Source organism: Alosa sapidissima, chromosome 11 (assembly GCF_018492685.1).
Source record: "Alosa sapidissima isolate fAloSap1 chromosome 11, fAloSap1.pri, whole genome shotgun sequence".
Lineage (NCBI taxonomy): Eukaryota > Metazoa > Chordata > Actinopteri > Clupeiformes > Clupeidae > Alosa > Alosa sapidissima.
In genome coordinates, this window is record NC_055967.1 from 3,497,060 (window position 1) to 3,515,810 (window position 18,751).

Below are 18,751 nucleotides of genomic sequence, written 5' to 3' on the forward strand. Positions count from 1 at the left end.
ATCCCTGTCCATGATCACACCCAAGTTCTTTAGGGCTTGATATAAGGACTCTGGCAGCAAAAATCCATATGAGGGGCATTACAGGTATAGGTCATTATTATTAGCTACATGCATTAACATTGCAAGAAGTCATGCATGATTATAAACCCTTAGTTTCTGTGCTGTGAAGGGCAATTGAGTAAGTACAGCTTTTTCCAATACCTTCCAAGGTTTGAGGGATTATTAACATTGGGACTTATTCCCATCGTGCTTTCAGTAGTTCTTAAAGGTCCAGTATGTAGGAAATAATGGAAAATAAACTGTAACCATTCCAAAAATGATGATCATATGTTGTCAGAGAGTAAGGAAACACGATGAATTGAAGTAATGGCTTATTTGACAACATTACTCTACCCCGTAAAACCCATGAAAAAAAATGAGTTACGGGGCGGAATGTCTTGGAATTTTCGTTTATGTTTTGAACGATTCATTCTAGAATAGCGTATTAATAATGGGCTAGCGCGTCCTCCTATTTGGGTTGCCAAATTAGCAAAGGCCAACTGTCAACAGCTGTCAGTTGTAGTCATGAACGCCTACGAGAGGCAGGCACATTTCCAAAATTTAAACAAGAAACAAATTAAGTGGACATCGGAGGAGCTTCCTGAGATGGTGACGTCTTCGTCAAACGAAGAATATCAAGTCTGACGCAGAGCTGGCCATATTTCTCCACAACAGGTAGCCTAGGCTAAACTTCATCTGCATCGCTAACTTCAGCTAAATATGTTACGTTGGTTAGAGAGGTATTTTTTGTTTTCACTGTTTCCGTAATGTGTAGCTGGGTCATGGCTGGAGAAACGTTAAAGCAGCTGCAGGTCAAGTAACGTTAGCTAAGTCTTAATTACATCTGGCAACCCAGAAGAGGCTCGCGTCTGGTAGTCTTGAGAACGTTCACCAGTGTTTTGATTTTGGCCTGCAGAACGTTCGGTAACAATCCTACAAATCGCACCTTTAAAAATCTAGAGAGGGGGCGCTTGTAATTGCATAGACCACGTGACTTTACCATGGTTGCTTAGCAACGTACTGTGTTCAGGCAAGATTTTGATTCTGTTGAGGTGAACTGAGGGGTAGATTCTAGACGTTCAATCTGGTAGCAACTTTAAAATTAAAACAACGGAGTTGCTAGTATCCAGTAAACTTCATATTTGGACTATTGAAGGCACCTTAAATGCGGAAGCTTAGAGTTTTGGAACTCAGACAATGCTGCATCGCCATAGCAAGCTAAAGTTATCAACCTTTTTTTAATGGTACCCAAAGTTAACGTTAAAGAGTTGAGTTGGCTTTAGGACATTTGGGTCATGCAAAAGTTGTTAGCTGCTAATTTGCAACAGATCGTCCGTCAGGTATAACTTTACCGTTGCAAACGAGGATGAATCCCGCGTCGGAACCGGATTCTTCAATGCAGGTGGGTCTAATTTACGTTTAAACAAGATAATTTCGAAACTATGTGGACCCATTATAGTATAGTCTATAATGCTTTCACAATACAAAATGCTTGACAATTATAACAATGCAGTTCTTGTCTGATCTAGACCTCTGATGCATACGACAAATTCATTTTACGACACCTTCAGCACTACGGTCTGTTTACCGGTAGGCATGAGGCATTATTATATCTCTAACTTTAAGGTTACATGGCTAGACCTAGTCGGATGTGAATTCTCTGTATTGCATGTTGCACCTCTCATTTGGTTTTAGTGGGGGGTCTGTTGCAGCCTGTATGTGTATCTTATGTTTTCTCAGCATTTTAATTTCTTCATTCTCTTCAGGTAGGGTTACCTGTCCTCCTCAGACCAGTGCTCCATCCTATGACAGATGGGCAGTTAGTCAAGACTGTCAGTCTGACACCCATTCAACTGACAGCCCGGACTCCAATTCAGGGGATGAACTAGATACAGAAAAAACATGTGAGGGCTTTAATTGATCGACCTGTTAGTGGCCTTTTTTGGATCCATGTGATGAGGATGTGTCCATTCCATTTGTGTGTTTTGATGTTAAATTATGTTGGCTTAATGTTACATTGGCCTTTCTACATCAGGGGTCTCAAACACCCGGCCCGCGACGTATGTCAAAATAATAATGTAATCCGGCCCTTGAGACTTTTTAATTGCGACAAACAACGATACTGATTAAAATATACGATAAGTACGGTGACAAATCTCATTTGTACTCTGCTCCACTATGTGCTAGACATCCAGAGCTTCATTCAAACCCAAAATCGCTGCGCAAAGATTTCAGGAAATACAACACAAAGAAACACAAAGACGTGCATTTGTAATGACGCGGAAGCGATGCAGGCCATAGTGTTGCAGAAATTGAAGCAGAAATTAAGCAGAAATAGGCCTACACCAAATGTTGAAAAACGTTTACGTGTGATGAAGTCTTAGGTAGGCTATGTTAGGAGGAGTATCCTTTTGGAGATTATGATCGATCGTCTATTGAATGGAGGTGCGTCTGCGTGTATACTGTACGACGGTGTCCACTAAGCATACCATGCTTATTTCGACCCTCTGCCCAACATAGCTTGGAGGTTGCAGTGGTAATCGTGATGATAGTGTCCGTAATGGACGTGGTACAGACAGCAGGGCTAGTAGACATAGGGCTCTAAACTACAAAGTCACCCGCAATATGATGCGAACTTCTGGGTACTCAGATTACCCGCGATAGGAACTGATTTGACCAGAATACTTTATTGTAGGCCTTGTGGTTTAGAATATAAAGAGGAAAAAACGCACGCACATCCCGATCTGATCCTGGGTGCTGGACAAAACACTTACGATGAGAGAGAGGGGAAAAAAAGTCCGCAACACCAGTATATGCTCCCAAGTTATAGTTTAATTACCGTGACGTTTCGGGCCCACTCAAGCCCTTCATCAGACGTCTGATGAAGCTCTTGTGGTTTAGAAACCATATACATCTTAGGTGTTGGTATACATCGTAGGTGTTTTCCTGTTAATTTGTTATGTGGGTAATATAAAAAAAGGAAAGTAAACCTGCTCAAATATGTTCATCCAGTATTTACTGAAAGGTGCATAATTTGAGGTGCTTGCCATCCAGTGGCAAATTAGATGGGTAAATTTACCCCCTTCATAAACTTTTGTTTTACTCAAAGATTTTTACATTTACAGTAGGACTTTATCTCTGACCACTTTCAAGCCATGGCCTTTTGAAATTTTGATATAAAAATCCAATGGTGTTGCTTTCTTAACCCTGACGCCTATAGTTTGCCAGGTTTAAAAAAGTTATGAGAGGAAAATATTTTTATTTGGTATGAAACACACTCATTCCTGTTTTTATGCTTTTCATTTGTTTTATAATTTGTATTAATATTTAGTTTACCATTATTTTATTTATAAGCTAAGGTTGCTAGCACAGGTGTCTAAAACTAGATAAAAACACTTGCACTTTCTGTTTGCAGTTTTGTGTGGTATTTGAAAAAAAGAACATTGCATTTTCAGAAATAGCCAGACCTCCAATCAGATGACGTTGGCAGAATTGGCCCCCAGCTCATTTGAGTTTGAGACCCCTGATCTACATACTGTGAAATTACTGCTCAGTCTAGAAATGAGTAGTTTAATATTAGTGTCGATTTGCTAGTCTTTCACTGGCGGGCTGGGGACCCTGTTGCCAGTTCTTTGTCAAATGTGTCTGGTTGTGGATATCAAAATGATTTAGTCTTTTAGAGGTTGCTGATTACCTTTACAGGATGATCATTTTATGTCAGCATTTTAAGCTAATTAGTATGTTACGTGTTACCTTACTTTGACCGACTATTTAACGCATGTTCTGTGTTGCATCTTTGCTAGTCCCCTTGCGTCTGCCCAAGACTCTCAGGACTAGGCAGCTGCTGATTGATTTTGATGGGGGTCGCCCCATTCCTCGTCTCCGGGAGCCTCGTGATCTCTTCGCCATTCCATCCTGCTCCAGTCCATTTCAGGGTGTGCGCTGGCCTGTTGAGTGTGAAGTCACTGTTGGACACATCTACCACACAGGTAGGCTACTGATATGAATTGATACTTAAGGGAAGTCCGTAACAAAATGAAAAAGGATTGACATTAATCAGTAAGTCTGTCAGCAAGTCAAGCTGTCAGTTGAACAGCACATTTCATAGACAATGCAATTCATCGCTTTGTCTATTGGAACTCAATATCTGAGGGCTATAGGCAGGCTGTGTCAGAGACTACAGTTATGTCCAATAAATAGCTGCCTCTGAATAGAGCTTTGTTATCCTTAAAACAGGAAGAACATAGTCTGTGTTTTTGTAAGAGTAAACCAAACCAAAAGTCTGCATATTATGGGGTAACTCAATAGAATGCCAAATGAATAAATGTATATTTAAAATCTTGTCATGGATATCCTGGAAAAGTCGTGGCATTTTAAGATCCCTTTTTCAGGACTGAAAAAGTCATGAAATGCTGTAAATTCACAGAATGTGAAGGACAAGCCATGCAATTTAGCATATAGGTCTAATGAGAATGAATGAACGAATGACATTGTACTCTTTTATGGATTTCGATTTCTACTTGATATTGCTTAGCCTATTGGGGAACCCTGAATATAGTCGATTATGAGGGATAGAGTAGGCATATTTGGAGTGTTCTAACGTGGGTTTCACATGACATTTATAACCATGTTATACTCTGTAGAATGGGACCCACCAAAGGCAGAGCCTTTCTACCAGTGCACTGGTCACGAAAGGACACCAATGACCGTAGGAGAGGAGAAAGGAAATTTAGTTTATTTAATCAATCCAGGTATGATGTTTTATATTCACATTTATCATGATCCACAACATTTACAAATGACATCTGTATTTACCTCAGACACATCCAATGCTGCACCATCTAGCTGACAACATAGGGTTTTTTTTCTGCAAAGGTGGCTTTTGGGAAAACACATCAACCATAGGCTACAAATGGAAACCCTAGTATTTCTACAGTGATGTAAGACATGACTTTGCAGTCATACTTGCAAGTGCAACCTTTCGGGAAAAAAAAGTTCTTATTTTGTATCTTAGACAAATTTGGACATAAAAGGTGACTAATCGCTCGCAGTATGGAGCCGCCCTGCCTCTCTCATTATAACAAAATGTCCTGGATGATCAGTTTGTCTTGTTTGTGTGAATCCCTGCATGCTGACACTACAGCTACAAAGACGGCTCACTTCACATGCTCCCGTGTGGGAGGCAGCCAGGGCCCTATAAAGGACGTCCACTGTTCCAGCAGCCAGGAGCCTCCCCTGGCCTTTGAGTCCCGCTTTGAGAGTGGCAACCTTCAGAAAGCAGTGCAGGTGTAAGTGTAAGACTTTGCAGTCAGCCAGTTTACACTTGGAAGACAAACAGGACTTAAAATCATAGATCTATTTTGCTTTTTTGTCCAGAGATGTCCATGACTACGAGCTCACACTTCGGCACGATCTCTACACTACTAAGCACACACAGTGGTTCTACTTTCGGGTGCAGAACATGAAAGCTGCCATTACTTACCGCTTCACCATCATCAACCTGCTCAAGTCTAGTAGCCTGTACTGCTCAGGCATGCGTCCACTCCTGTACTCAGAGCAGTCTGCGAGGGAGCATGGCCAAGGATGGACCCGAACAGGGGCCAGCATCAAGTACTACCGCAACAATCGGGAGCAGGATGGCCGACCTCTGTACTCCCTGACCTGGACCTTGGAGTTCCCACATGAGGGGGACACGTGCTATTTGGCACACTGCTACCCTTATACCTACTCAGACCTCCAGCGCTATTTGTGTAGCGTGATGCGGCAGCCAAGCAAAGCGGCCTGCTGCAAGCTGCGGGTGTTGTGCCGTAGCCTGGCAGGAAACCCGGTCTATGTGCTGACCATCACGGCCCCAGGCGGCAGCTTGGGTGAGAGACCCGTTAAGCAGGCTGTTGTGGTGACAGCGAGGGTTCACCCAGGAGAGACCAACAGCTCGTGGATAATGCAGGGCTTCCTCGACTTCCTTCTTGGTGACTCTCCTGATGCCTGTTTGCTTCGAGAGATGTTTGTCTTCAAGGTGAGAAAAGCAATGTTCATTTTGCCGAGCAATAAATGAATATTCACATGTTCATGGTGATCAGTGTGCCTCTGTGTGTTAAAGGTAGTGCCCATGCTCAACCCTGATGGAGTGGTGGTGGGGAACTACCGCTGCTCACTGGCTGGCCGTGACCTCAACCGCAACTATCGCACACTGCTGCAGGAGTCCTTCCCCTGTGTTTGGCATACTCGCAATATGGTGAAAAGGTGAATGGACAGCTGTGGTAGAAAACAAACACCTTACGATGTCGAAGATTGTGCTTTTACCTGACACTGAAGACAGCTGGTTGTAGGGTTTTAGATAGTGGGATGATTGAGTGGTTTAGGAGCTGCTGCCTATTGTTTAGGGCTGGGACAACGCTTCGACTTAATCGATTACTTCGACGCAAAAAATACGTCGACGCAAAATATGTGCGTCGATTTGTCAGACCCAAAACGCGTGCTGACAAATATTTTGAATTTTACACCTTCAGTGTTTCCCATACGTTGACTAATCTGTGGTGGGGCGCCACGAACTCAAAACCGGTAGTCACACATTGATGTTCTATGTTGTACTATTTAAATTAAAGATAAGATAAAATCCTTTCATTGAGCTGCACTTTTTACGCACGCAGCCTTTCCCTGCCCCGCCCGCTCTCTCGTAACGAGCCCGCTGCCCCTCCTCTGCATGTGCATTTAACACAAAATATTCACGATTGTTGAAGGATTGTTGTTGCCACGTAGAGCTGGCTAAATTGATATTAAATCCGCTTAGCATCATGACCATGCTGTGCAAATTTGTTCAAAACTGCTGCAGTCAAGTTAACTCTGCTAAGGTCTTAAGTATAAACATAGTACATTGAGGAGACATAGTTAAGTTATGCAATCAAGCAGTATCTCAAAGCTAACGTTAGAATACTGTTTTGATGTTGAGTTTAGCATGCTTACTTATAGCTGCTTGTCAATTTCGTTACTCAGGGCTCATTTTATTGACTCTGACACTGAATGTTTGCAAAATCCCGATGTAAATGGAAAAGTATTTTCCAAGACTCAAAAGTGCTTGTCCCAAGGAGAAGTACAAACCGTTATTTGAACTAACTAGGCCACATTATGAATTGCATCCACAAATCAGCAGCCTTTTAACTGCGTTAGTGTTACACGAACGTCTTAAAGTGACAGGCACTCAATTAGACCTATACACTACTGAACTTTATTGAATGCTACAACCTCTGACTAAGAATGCATTACTTTGCACTTGCAATAGTCTTTTGTTTTGGAAGAGCAATAAACATATATTGCAATGTTAAGGAATTCATGGTTTTTTCATTCAGATATATAAATCAACATGTATAAATTGCTATTAGTCAATTAATAGGGAGATAATCGATAATCAAATCGAAATCAAATCGGACTGGGTTTATGTTTTGTGTATAGAGGATTTGACTAGGCTTTTAACTTGAGTTGTTCCTCTGATCCCCAGGCTGCTGTCAGAAAGAGAAGTTGTACTGTACTGTGACCTTCATGGACACAGCAGGAAAAACAATGTCTTCATGTATGGCTGTGACAGTAGGAGCAGTAGCTCAGTAAACCTCCAGGAAAGGGTCTTCCCTCTGATGATGAGCAAGAATGCTCATGACAAGGTGAAACATAAACATGCTAGAATGTGTGCTCCTGCTGTTTACTTTGTGTTTATGAGTTCATAAGATACAGGGCCTTAATATAAACTCTGGGAAAAGTGCAAAGTCAGTTTATGGGCAAAGTTCCTGTGCATGAAGTAATGGCACCATGTGAGACAGCTTTTAGCTGACCCACTACTGTTTCTGCTTAGGACCTTTCTCATGATATTACATTTGTAAATAGATTTTGCATAGTTATTAAGCAAGCAAGCTTTAGTTAGACTTTAGACTTTAGACCCAGAATTCAAATTAAGGCCCACTGTGTTGCATAGTTCAAGTACTACAGATATTATTGATTTACATGCTGATGTTGGATCTTGGTGAAATTGTGCTTCTTTTGTTCCCCTAGTTCTCTTTCAGGAGTTGTAAGTTTAAAGTTCAGAAAAGCAAAGAAGGCACTGGCCGCATTGTCATGTGGAAGCTTGGAATTAGAAACAGCTATACCATGGAGTCAACCTTTGGTGGCTCCACACTTGGTAGGGTGTCACTAACTTCTACTATTAAATACTATTCTCATTCCTTTTGTATCTTCTAATGTTCTGTTTAGCATTGAAGCCCTCCGTTAGCTTCAGTAGTGGGATGTAGGCTACACTGTAGTAGGGTGGTTAAGGGTTCACCAGTTATCATGTCATCATTATCATGTTTTTTTCACAGTTAGGAGGACCATAAGAAGAAGTCTTCCTACTGATAGTTATGGTCTGTTTGCAGGTAATAGGACAGGTACACATTTCACCACTCAAGACCTGAAGTCAATAGGGTATTACCTTTGCGACACACTGTTGGACTACTGTGACCCAGATACAACCAAGGTAGCCAAGTTTATGCACTATATTAAACCGTATGTGCCTTATTATGAGCTTGTCTATAGATGTGTCACATTTCCACATTGTGCCTTCAGTAGAAACCTGTTTAACCAGTTATGTACTGGTATATGTTTGTTTTTGGCTGGTTTGTGATTCAATGAGTTTGTTTTGTTCATCTTTGAATTAGTAAGACAGTAATTATAGAAGGAACAGCTTTAGAAGTATTTTTTATTTTTCTCAGACAAACCAGTGTCTAGCTGAGCTGAGTGCCTTGCTGAGGCTGGAGATCAGAAGGAGGCTTGGTCAGGATTTGGACTCCAGCTTATCCCTTGGTGGTGTCTCAGTCTCTGACATTGAATCTAGGTAATCATCTAGATTTACCTCAAAAGAAAATCCCTTACACACTTAGAAGTTATGTTGATCAATAAATGATCAGGCACATGAATCAGACTGAAATTGGATTGTCTTTCTGCAGCACCAGCGGCTCTAACAGTTCAGAGTCAGATGGCCCCCCAGTTCACCTAATGAATACCCCAGACCAGGTATGTAGTGCCTTTTTTCTAAACTATTATTTCTTCTGGTTGCAAGCAGCATTTCAGTACTAACACTACTAGGTTTTTCTATGTGTTCAAATCAAATCCAGCCACAGAAAAGGCACCTCCGAAGTCGTAAGGAAAGAGATCGGCTGCATCACAGTCTAGGACGCAAGACGATATCTAAGGCTGTCCAAAAAAACACAGTAATCAGAAACTATTCACACCAACATACTCAGTACAACTATTCTACATTTATCAGGACTAAATGAACAATACTCATTTTGTACAGGAATCTCCACCCTGCAGTGTGCCTGTGAAAAAGGCTCAGGATACTTTGGCCATGGTGAAAGAGACAGAAACCAGACAGATGGTAGGGGAAGTGTGATTTGTTATGTTTGTCTGACCAACTACCCAGATAACAAAATCAGATTGGCAGATAGTGGACCGCTGGTGGTATGCCGCCGGTGGCATGCCACTTGTGGTCTGCCATTGGACCACCATCTCTTAAATTTAACTTGTCATAAATATTAGGAAAAGTAAATAAAATGATATATGGAGTATAACTGAACAAATTAAAAATATTTTAGACCATTAGTGGCAAAATATTTGGCAATTTGTCTGCAACCCGCCAGCAGACCACCAGAGAACTGATAAAATGCCAGCGGTCCGCCAGCCTCTTGCTATCTGGGTACTGCTTCAGTGATATGTGTTAAACCATGTGCAGAATGATGCAGAAACAACTTATACTTCTCCAACTATAAAACATCATAATTATTTGTGGTTATCAACAGTATGCAAAAGCATTTACACCACACTGCACCATTTGTGCTCACCGTGGTCTTCGCTTGAGATGTGCAGCACAACAGAGCGGAAGTGCATGGATCCCTCACCATGTCAATGTAGCTGACCACAGTAGTGGCCAGGGGCATTCACAGTCCTTTTCTGATCTCTCAAGTGTTGGTGTATAAGAATAGTGCAGAGACCTTCAAGGAAGAATAGAAATGTTTTTGATTGGTGATTGTATGACTTTCCTCTCAAGTGATTTTGAGTGGCACTTGAAAACATCAACTCTGTTGCAGGAGGCTGAGACAACACACGACTTGTGCAGAGGTGGAGCAACTTGGGGTACTGATGTATTTACATGTTGAGAATTTTGAGAAATTGGTACATATTGTATTGAACTTATGGGCCCTAATTTAAAAGGTAGGCAAAGTGCGACAACAAAGTTCTCATGCAAGAACTATAAATATCATTTTGCATGTGGCAGCATTGCAACAGACTCATCACCATTCACACGTTAAAGTCTTACCCATGGTGTTAAAGTTGCAAGTTGATTTTGCCTTTTTATAAAATTAACTTTAGTTAGATTGAAGACTTCGCACGTTGCCCATTATTTAAATAAGGGCCCATAGGTGTATTTGACAAATCCACATAACTAACGTTAAAAGAATGTTTTTGGTTTATCATTGGTCCACAAACGAGTAGATGAGGCTGCGCCCTCTGTCCCACGTCGCCCAGTCAGCGTTGGTGCTGTAAAGCAGTCTGGAGTTAAGGACAGGCAGTTACAGTCAATGCATCTGTCTGCCATGACGCTCTGCCCCCGAGTTAAAGCCCACCAAGGTCAGATTTTAGAATATGTTATTCTCTTCCAGCACTCAAGTGACTTAAGTCAAATTTGCTTTTTTGGTTGTCATTGTGTATCAGTTAAATTTGTGCCACAGTTGATGCATACATGTTTTATGTAAATTATTGTTACAGTTTACAGTACAATTGTATTGTTACAGTTACTGTATTCTACCCCCTTCAGGAAAGCCTCTACATTATACTCTCCCAGCACATAGGTAAGTAGATGTGGTTTTATTGTTAGCATATGGGACAGATATGTAGACACAAATGCACTTCACTGTTTGAGATACTTGTTACCAGTTTCTGGATTTGAATGTTTGTGTGTGACTGTCTCAGGGTGGTCCCAGAGAGCATGCCCAGCAGCTGGCTGGGGACCTGCAGGTCGGTTTGTTTCTACTTGGCCAGATCTCAGCGCCAGATACCTCCCTGCAATAAACACAGGACTGTAGCCAAAGTCTCCATCAGATACTACTTACCTGAGTCAGGACCAGCCATCAACTCCATCCGTCAGAGGGGAAAACACGGGACAGGTCAAGAAAATGATACTATGGGTGAGCATTAATGTGTACTTTACAGTACAAGATACCGCTAGCTTGATGATAAAGTACTCAAAGTGTAAACCTGTATAAATATATAAATATGAGTATAGAAATTAGTGACATCCTTTCTAATAACATAATCTATGTTAACCCTAATTTTCAGTTTGTGTAAATCTGTAACATTTTTGTCCCTGGTCAGTGGCAAAAACTAGTGGTATACTTAGACATTTCCCCATGTGCTCTCTTAGCCTTCCCGAGGTTGACAGTTTCAGTGTTCTAACTTAATGCCAGACCAGTATTGTCTGTTAAGTGTCTCTAGCAAAAATGTAGGCACAAAAAGTAATTTACAACCAGGGCCCAAGTTCAAAATACTAGACATCTCCTTAAATGTTTCCTTACAGGTCTCTCCCAGTCTACGACTGTGAAGAATGGTGACAAAGACTTAAATATGACAAAGACCCATGAAGCTGCCAGCAGTAAACCTAAAACATGCAGCAGCACTTTCCTTCCTGATTTGCACTGCATGGACATTTATGGTAAAAGGTACATCTCACTACCTCCGCCAAGGAGATCATGTTTTCGGTTTGATTTGCCTGTTTGTCAACAAGATTGCACACACTGGGCCATTTTTCCATTTCATTTGGTGAACAAGCCTGGATGACACCAGAGGTGCATTCAAATTCATCAAACAGTGACGAACGTTTGTGCTGAATATGTTTTCTCTGAACAGTTTTTTTTACGATTTGTTACATTCCATTGTAACAGTAACACTTTGACCAGCTGACGTCCAGCTCCACTGTATATTCATGGAAAACTACCTTCTCAAACTGTTTGCAAGTGTTCACCGAGAACTCAAGGCAAACTGTTTGCAAACGTTCGCCTATGTTTATAAGTATGTACTGTATGTAATTAGAACGCACCTCAGACTGCTCAATTGACATTGCTTACAGGTTTGTCCGGGTTCTCTGAGGCTATGAAGAAACATGAGCCAAGGAACCCAGGAAACACCCGATGTTCCGGAAACGTTTCCTAAAAGTACCCTGAAGGTCACACAAAAATACACCTTTAGAAGACGTTCTGGGAACGTCCTCTAAAGGTATTGTGTAGCCTTCAGAGAACGTTCCCAGAACGTTCTCTAAAGGTATAGTTTTGTGCAACTGTCAGGGAACCTTTTGGGAACGTTCCCTGAAGGATTAATTAAGGTCGAACTTTTGTATAATCGTTGGAGTAGATCTATCATCGTGTCATACGGAACTGATTTTGCCTAACGTGCCTGTGTGAGAGAGCGAGAGAGACTCGTCGTGGGGGTTGCCTGACAACAATAATTATGTTAGCTCGACCCAAAGGTTCAACCAAAGATAGGCGAGCATTATACTTTTAGCTCTCTGTCTGGTTTGACAATGGATTCACTAAAGCACCGGAGCTGTGCTGATTTGGAAGCGTCTTTCATGTTGAGGTTACAACACTCCATAATTTAGCTTTAGGCCTTTTAGGCCTATTAGTTCCCAGCATGCATTTATTGTTTTGATTTTATGGTTGAAACAGTTTAGCCTTCTCTTGCTGGTGTTTTGAACAATAACATGACGGCATATGCCCATTGAAAATGGTTTAGTTAGGCTAGTTTATTGTGATGAGACACCGTAAACGTGAATACTAGGTATAAATATCTAGCTGATTCTTTGCCTTTTTAACTTAGCGATAACTGCATCCCCCCTCTATCACTGGCATGAGGTAAGCACCTCAAGCACCTGTCACTCACAAATAGCAGGAAAAATATTAATAATAAATCAATGACAATTAGATTTCATATATGCACTTAGTCTCTCTCCTATCGTAGGCTGATATAGGCTATCTCTCAAATGAAATCATGCTCAGTAGGCTTCGTTTTTTCTCTGCTCGAATTTTAAACATGGTTCAAGGAACGTCCCGTGAACATTCACGGAACCGATTTTTCAAGGAACGTTCTGGCACTGTCAAGAAAACTTTTCTGAATGACCTTGAGGGAAAGTTAGCAGCGAACGTTGCCGCATCCTTCAGCGAACGTCTGCGAAACGTCCCCCGAGATGAAAATTGTTTGCTGGGTAGAACCCATTACATTTTGAGGAATCTACACAAATTATTTTTCACTCTTGGCAAGTGCAGTGCAATTTTACATTAACATTGCGAGATGGGGAATTTGCCCCTTGTAGGTCTGCACTCACCGAGTGTCCTTTTAGCTGCATTTTGTTTTGAGCGCTTTATCACTAATTTAAGCTTAGTCCTAGATAGATCATAGTTTGAGAAACATTTAGCCAATTTTGAGAGAAGTTAATTTGTGAAATTGGGGCAGCTATGGAATAACTTTTTCCCCCCATGGTAACCACACGCAAATTGTCAACATTAAAATAGTCATAGAACATTAGAATGTAGCATTTGTTTTCTCTGCTAGTGTTTAACTTTGCTCTTCCATATATGCCCCATTGGGGAAGTAAAACTAATTTGTCTCCCCATGTTTTTGTAACTTTTATCTTTCTCCGAACACTGTCTCTTTCAGCCATGGTCAACCGCCAGGTGACCAGGCAGGATTGGGTATGATCAAGCTGGACACAGGAAAATTAACAGAACTGAGGGGAAGCATCGGTCAGAACATTCCAAGGATGGTCCCAGCACCATCTGAGAAAAGGTACTGTCAGAGAGCTTCCTATTCATCTGTCTGTGAATAGAGCCCTGATTTGAACACACACTGAAACTGAAACCTGGCCATTGTGCTCATGTTCTTATCCAGTTACAGGGATGATACAAATATCACAAAAGAAACCCAGCTCACTATTTGGCTAAAAACAACTCTTCCATACATGATTAAAGCAGGGAGAGTCCAGTTACTCCACTGTCAGCCATGCAGAATGACCTTGAGTCATCGTGAATTGAGGCTTGTGTATACAGTAATCAGTGTATATAGTGTAGTTATGGGAAGTACAATAACAACCGCCAAACATTTCAGAGACAAATGATAAAGGGTTAGACTTAATAGACTGGCTCTGTCCTTCTGTCAGTTCATTTTCTCACTGAGATCACAGTCTGGAACGCCTATTCATAGTAGATAGATAGATAGATAGATAGATAGATAGATAGATAGATACTTTATTGATCCCCAAGGGGAAATTCAAGGTCCCATCATTTATGTTTGGGCCTTTTTTGGGCCTGCAATCGCTGATACAACCTTTAAATGTTGTATCAGCGATTTCAAGCCCAAAAAAGGCCCAAACATAAATGATCACATTCATCTAATCTTTCCAAACGATCCGCTAGCAGTCTGCCCCATAAGCAGGCCATCAAAAAACGCGTCTCTGTAGGCAGCTTAGGCTCCAAGATCTGTACACAAAAACAATTGCTACCAACAAGGGTTGGCAACCACTCAAAGGCAAAATAAAGTGTTTCGACCAATAACCGACGAGATGCACGTTTAGCGGAGTTTTAATTCGATGGGAGGGAGGGGGAGGGAGTAGCGAGCTAGCTCTCTGTTTTGTTTGAACATCAACAGAAGTGACGTATCCCCGCTATCGCTGATACAACCTTTAAGACACCACACACAACATACACTACAACTGATGCTGCTGATCTGTGTCGGAGAGGCAGTTCTTCAGTCTGACGAACTGTGGCCGCTCTGTCAGGTAGTCTGCAATCCAGGATACCAGGTGAGCATCCACACCCATCTACAGAAGCTTGTCATCCAGTCTGAGGGGTTGGATGCTGTTAAAAGCACTGGAGAAGTCAAAGGACATGATTCTCACAGCACTTTTCCCCTTGTCCAGGGGAGAATGTGTCCTGTGTAGGAGATATGTGACGGCATCGTCCACGCCCACGTTCTCCTGGTATGCAAACTGTAGCGGGTCTAGTGAATGGCGTACCTGAGGTCTGAGTATCCCCAAAACCAGTCGCTCCATGGTCTTCATCACGTCTGATGTTAAGAGCGACCGGCCTGAAGTCATTGAGCTCACTTGGGTGTGGCTTCTAGGGGACGGGGATGAGACATGATGTCTTCCAGTGTTGGGACTCTTCCGAGACGGAGACACAGGTTGAAGATGTGCTTCAGTAGTAGACACAGTAGTAGCATACTGTACACTCAGTCACCAGGATAGACCAATCAGCGACCAGTGAGGATGCCATTGCAGTGAACAGTTCACACATTCAAATCAGTGGCGGCAGTGTTAGAGCTAGACAAATCAATAGAACAGTAATAGAAAGGCCAGCAAACATCAAAGAACAAGAATGTGTAAATGTATACATTAAAAGTTAAATACATTGTTTCCTTACTGCCAATGTGGGTTATCATCAGCTTGCAAGGTGTTAAGTAGGAAGGAACATTTGGAATCCCAGACTGATCAAAATGTTTGGTTAGGCTGGTCCAATGATTTCAAACCCAACTTCTTTTTCTTGCAATAAAGTAAGCAAATCATAAGTGTCATTTCTTTACACAGGTTTACCTTAAGACCTCTGGCAGATGACCATAAGACATGTCTGTTATCGCAGGTGACTCTACAGGTCTCTTCCCCTGACACATCTGCAGAGTGTGACAAACCCTATAAACCGGACAAAAACGGAGAACAGCCACTTCCTAAGGAACTTTTTGCAGCACAGATAGACAAAGTTGTTAAGTACTGAGTTGATGATCAAGTTTGCCAGCATGGTCTATCTTCAGTGTACATCTCAGTCTTACTGGTACTTTAGGTAAGGGTGGCACAGATGCATGTGTGTTGGTATTGCCTTTACCCAGACACAAATTGGAGCAGGTAGATTTTATTTTATTTTATAATTTGGGTAAATGCACATTTGTATATACATACTAATGCACAATTAGTATTAGTAATACACAGGACTTGTTTGTTGAGGTATGCAGTAGACTATACTTACTTTTTGTTAATAAACACACAACCATTGCTTTTGAGTTTGTTGGTCTGTTTATTTAACATTATTATGATTTATTTTTCCCTGTTGTATTCAACAAATAAAATAATTTATTTTACAATATTAAATTAAGAAATAAAACCTTTGATACTTGCTGGCCACTCAGATATTTACATGTGGATATGAATTTCCTTGGAAGCCATTCTGTTCAATTCCACTGAAATTCATTGGCAATATGAGCTTCACCAAACTAATGTAAAAGCTCTATTTAAATGTTTAATGCATTCTCCATGAATGATTTATGTAAAAATGACAAGGACACTTAATTAGTGCAGAGTGATCGTTCTGTTAGTAAATCTCCACTGCTGATAGTTCTCAATCATGTTCTCAGCTCCTGGACACCAGCGAACTGCTGAAGATGGAAATGGCTTTCTGTGTGATGTACCATTTCTCGAAGGGCCACAAAACCTGACAGAGCCTGTACAGATAAAGGGCAAAAATAAATCAATTATCTTTTACATAAGAAAACATAATTAGTTTTCTGCATTAACACCATCAATCAAAAAAGTGAGTGAAATTATAACTTGAAAAAACTATCAACTTTTTGAAGAGTGAACTGACCAGCTTACAAATCGCCCGTTACCTCTGTAAGAACGAACAAGGACAGCACTATATGGACCCCTCTTTCCAGTGGCTGAACAAGGATGGACTCATTAAAAAGTTGAAACAAAATGAGAGGGAACTGCAAAAGTAGACTCAACAACCAAAAGCCAGCCAGCTCTGGTACCTGTAGAGGAAGCACCAGATGTTAAACGATTTCAGTTTTATTTCATTTGACGAACAATGTTTACTCTAGAGAAATAAATGTACCTTCTCTTGTAAGTTTCCAACATAGCCAAGGTAAAGCCTAATTCCCTCAATAAGGGTCATCAATATTAGGACAGTCACCAGAATAAACTTGTAGTAGTCAGGAAGGACTGGATACTGCATGGGAGAAACATGTTAGATGGAATTCAAGTAACATGGAGATCCATTTTGTGCAGCAGGGTTCTTAATGTTCTCAACATGGGGGTCTGACTCACAGGGGGATCTCGGGTAGCTGCAAGGGAGGCCTTGATTTGAGATTATAGCACCTATGCACTTTCAAAGTAACAAATGAGACCCTTTTATAAAGTTTCAAGCAGGATAATACGTAATTGAAATAAACGAATACATATATCATACAATAGACGTTTTATGATCTGTCGATGTGGAAATTATGTCGTGATATTTGAAGATTATTGGAACGGAGAAAGTTGGTTTTGAATGTTTAACTAACTGCATTGGACGAGTGTGCACATATGGAATATTTCGGTGGACACAGCTGGTGGCCTTGGAAACAAAAAGGTTGTGAATCAACAGGACAGGACTAACAAACAGACAAATAGCCTATCCGTACCTTTAGGTGGAGCATGATGACTTCACATACCCACCACATAGGGAAAAACCACAGGTTAAAGTAAAGGGACATCTGAAGAGGGAGACTGGAGACAACTTCATCGTCTAAGAAGTTCAGAACATGGGGAGTGCTTATTGTTAGGGATACCAATGAGCAATGTTTATCATGCTAACCAACTAGTATAGCAGGCTAGCTTAGCTTGCCTGGTCCATAGGCATAGCTACTAGCCGGCTGACGCTATCCAACTTAAACGTTAACCGTTCAAGAGCCACGACAAATAAATCAGCAAATGTGACAGGTCACTAAAGTTTTACACAAATCTGCCAGCTAGCAATTGCTATTTTGCTGCCGAGGCAGCTCATCTGCCTAAGTTAACTTGCGCTCATTATGAGTCCCTCCGCTGGTTAGATGCTATCTTTATTTCGAATTGCAGTTAAGTTACCTTTACTCAGAAAAACACATTGATCTTCTGGCGTTGGTTGTGTACGATTCTGGTCAATAAACACGGTTCTTGTGAGTCCTCCCAGTCGTTGCCTTAACGGCTCAGGTAGATCCATGTTTCCATCCACATAGAAACCGTGGAGACAAACTGCAGACGGTTTTCCCTCGAGCGTAGTATGGATGATGGGGGCGTGTAGGCAACAGACTCCAGTCAGCTAGACCAGTGGTTTTCAAAGTGGGGGCCGGGGCCGCAAGGGGGTGTCAGGGGGGCCTCAGCAAGTTGTAAGGAAACATAAAAGCAACAAATAAATACATTTTAAAAATGTAAAATATACCTATTACTATGAGGGTTTTTATACAATGCCATTATAATAATTTGTTGCATATCTGAACAATATATATGATGATAATGACTGGGAATAATAGTAGAGCAGAAAGCCCAAATGCATTTTTTACACACTGTATGCTCCATCACGAAGTGCTTATGGCTAAAATAATTATTAGGATTAGCTTAGTGTATTTTTTCATTTGCCGTAGTATTGTTGATGGGTTTAATAACATATCAAGGGGGTCCTTGAACATAACCTAGTGGTATTTGGGGGGCCTTGTCGTGGAAAAGTTTGGGAACACCTGAGCTAGACGGATTCTCACTTGGAATCAAAGTGCTGTTGCTCTACTGGACTGTAGCCTATGTTGGCTATGCCTACATTTCCAAATGTTTAGAATAGGCCTAGGCTATATCAGGGAAATAGGA

The 18,751-nt window shown here is 41.3% G+C and overlaps 2 protein-coding genes across 5 annotated transcripts; one reads left to right on the plus strand and one right to left on the minus strand.

Annotated features, from left to right (window-relative positions):
- Positions 1-987: 987 nt before the first annotated feature.
- On the plus strand, positions 988-16,158 carry agbl2 (AGBL carboxypeptidase 2). Of its 4 annotated transcripts, none has more exons than XM_042108740.1 (22): positions 997-1,441; positions 1,569-1,629; positions 1,806-1,943; positions 3,843-4,028; positions 4,683-4,790; positions 5,183-5,327; positions 5,416-6,055; positions 6,140-6,282; positions 7,535-7,694; positions 8,080-8,206; positions 8,439-8,539; positions 8,775-8,896; positions 9,009-9,075; positions 9,177-9,272; positions 9,359-9,439; positions 10,149-10,194; positions 10,555-10,689; positions 10,877-10,910; positions 11,032-11,246; positions 11,636-11,777; positions 13,768-13,896; positions 15,744-15,876. In XM_042108740.1, exons 1-22 carry the CDS (start codon positions 1,406-1,408, stop codon positions 15,745-15,747), a joined length of 2,916 nt encoding a protein of 971 aa, XP_041964674.1. In that variant the 5' UTR covers positions 997-1,405; the 3' UTR covers positions 15,748-15,876. The 4 variants fall into 4 exon arrangements, 3 of the variants coding, with proteins under 3 accessions (XP_041964674.1, XP_041964673.1, XP_041964675.1); XM_042108739.1 differs by having other exon boundaries at positions 999-1,441; positions 15,692-16,158; XR_006034899.1 differs by lacking the exons at positions 13,768-13,896; positions 15,744-15,876 and having other exon boundaries at positions 988-1,441; positions 10,854-10,910.
- Positions 16,159-16,444: 286 nt separating this feature from the next.
- Positions 16,445-18,218, minus strand: tmem17 (transmembrane protein 17). The gene is made up of 5 exons (XM_042108911.1): positions 17,999-18,218; positions 17,557-17,660; positions 16,989-17,102; positions 16,762-16,905; positions 16,445-16,596 (listed from the first exon to the last, which is right to left on the minus strand). The coding sequence occupies exons 1-5, from the start codon at positions 18,111-18,113 to the stop codon at positions 16,498-16,500; spliced, it is 576 nt and encodes a 191-aa protein (XP_041964845.1). The 5' UTR covers positions 18,114-18,218; the 3' UTR covers positions 16,445-16,497.
- Positions 18,219-18,751: the final 533 nt, after the last annotated feature.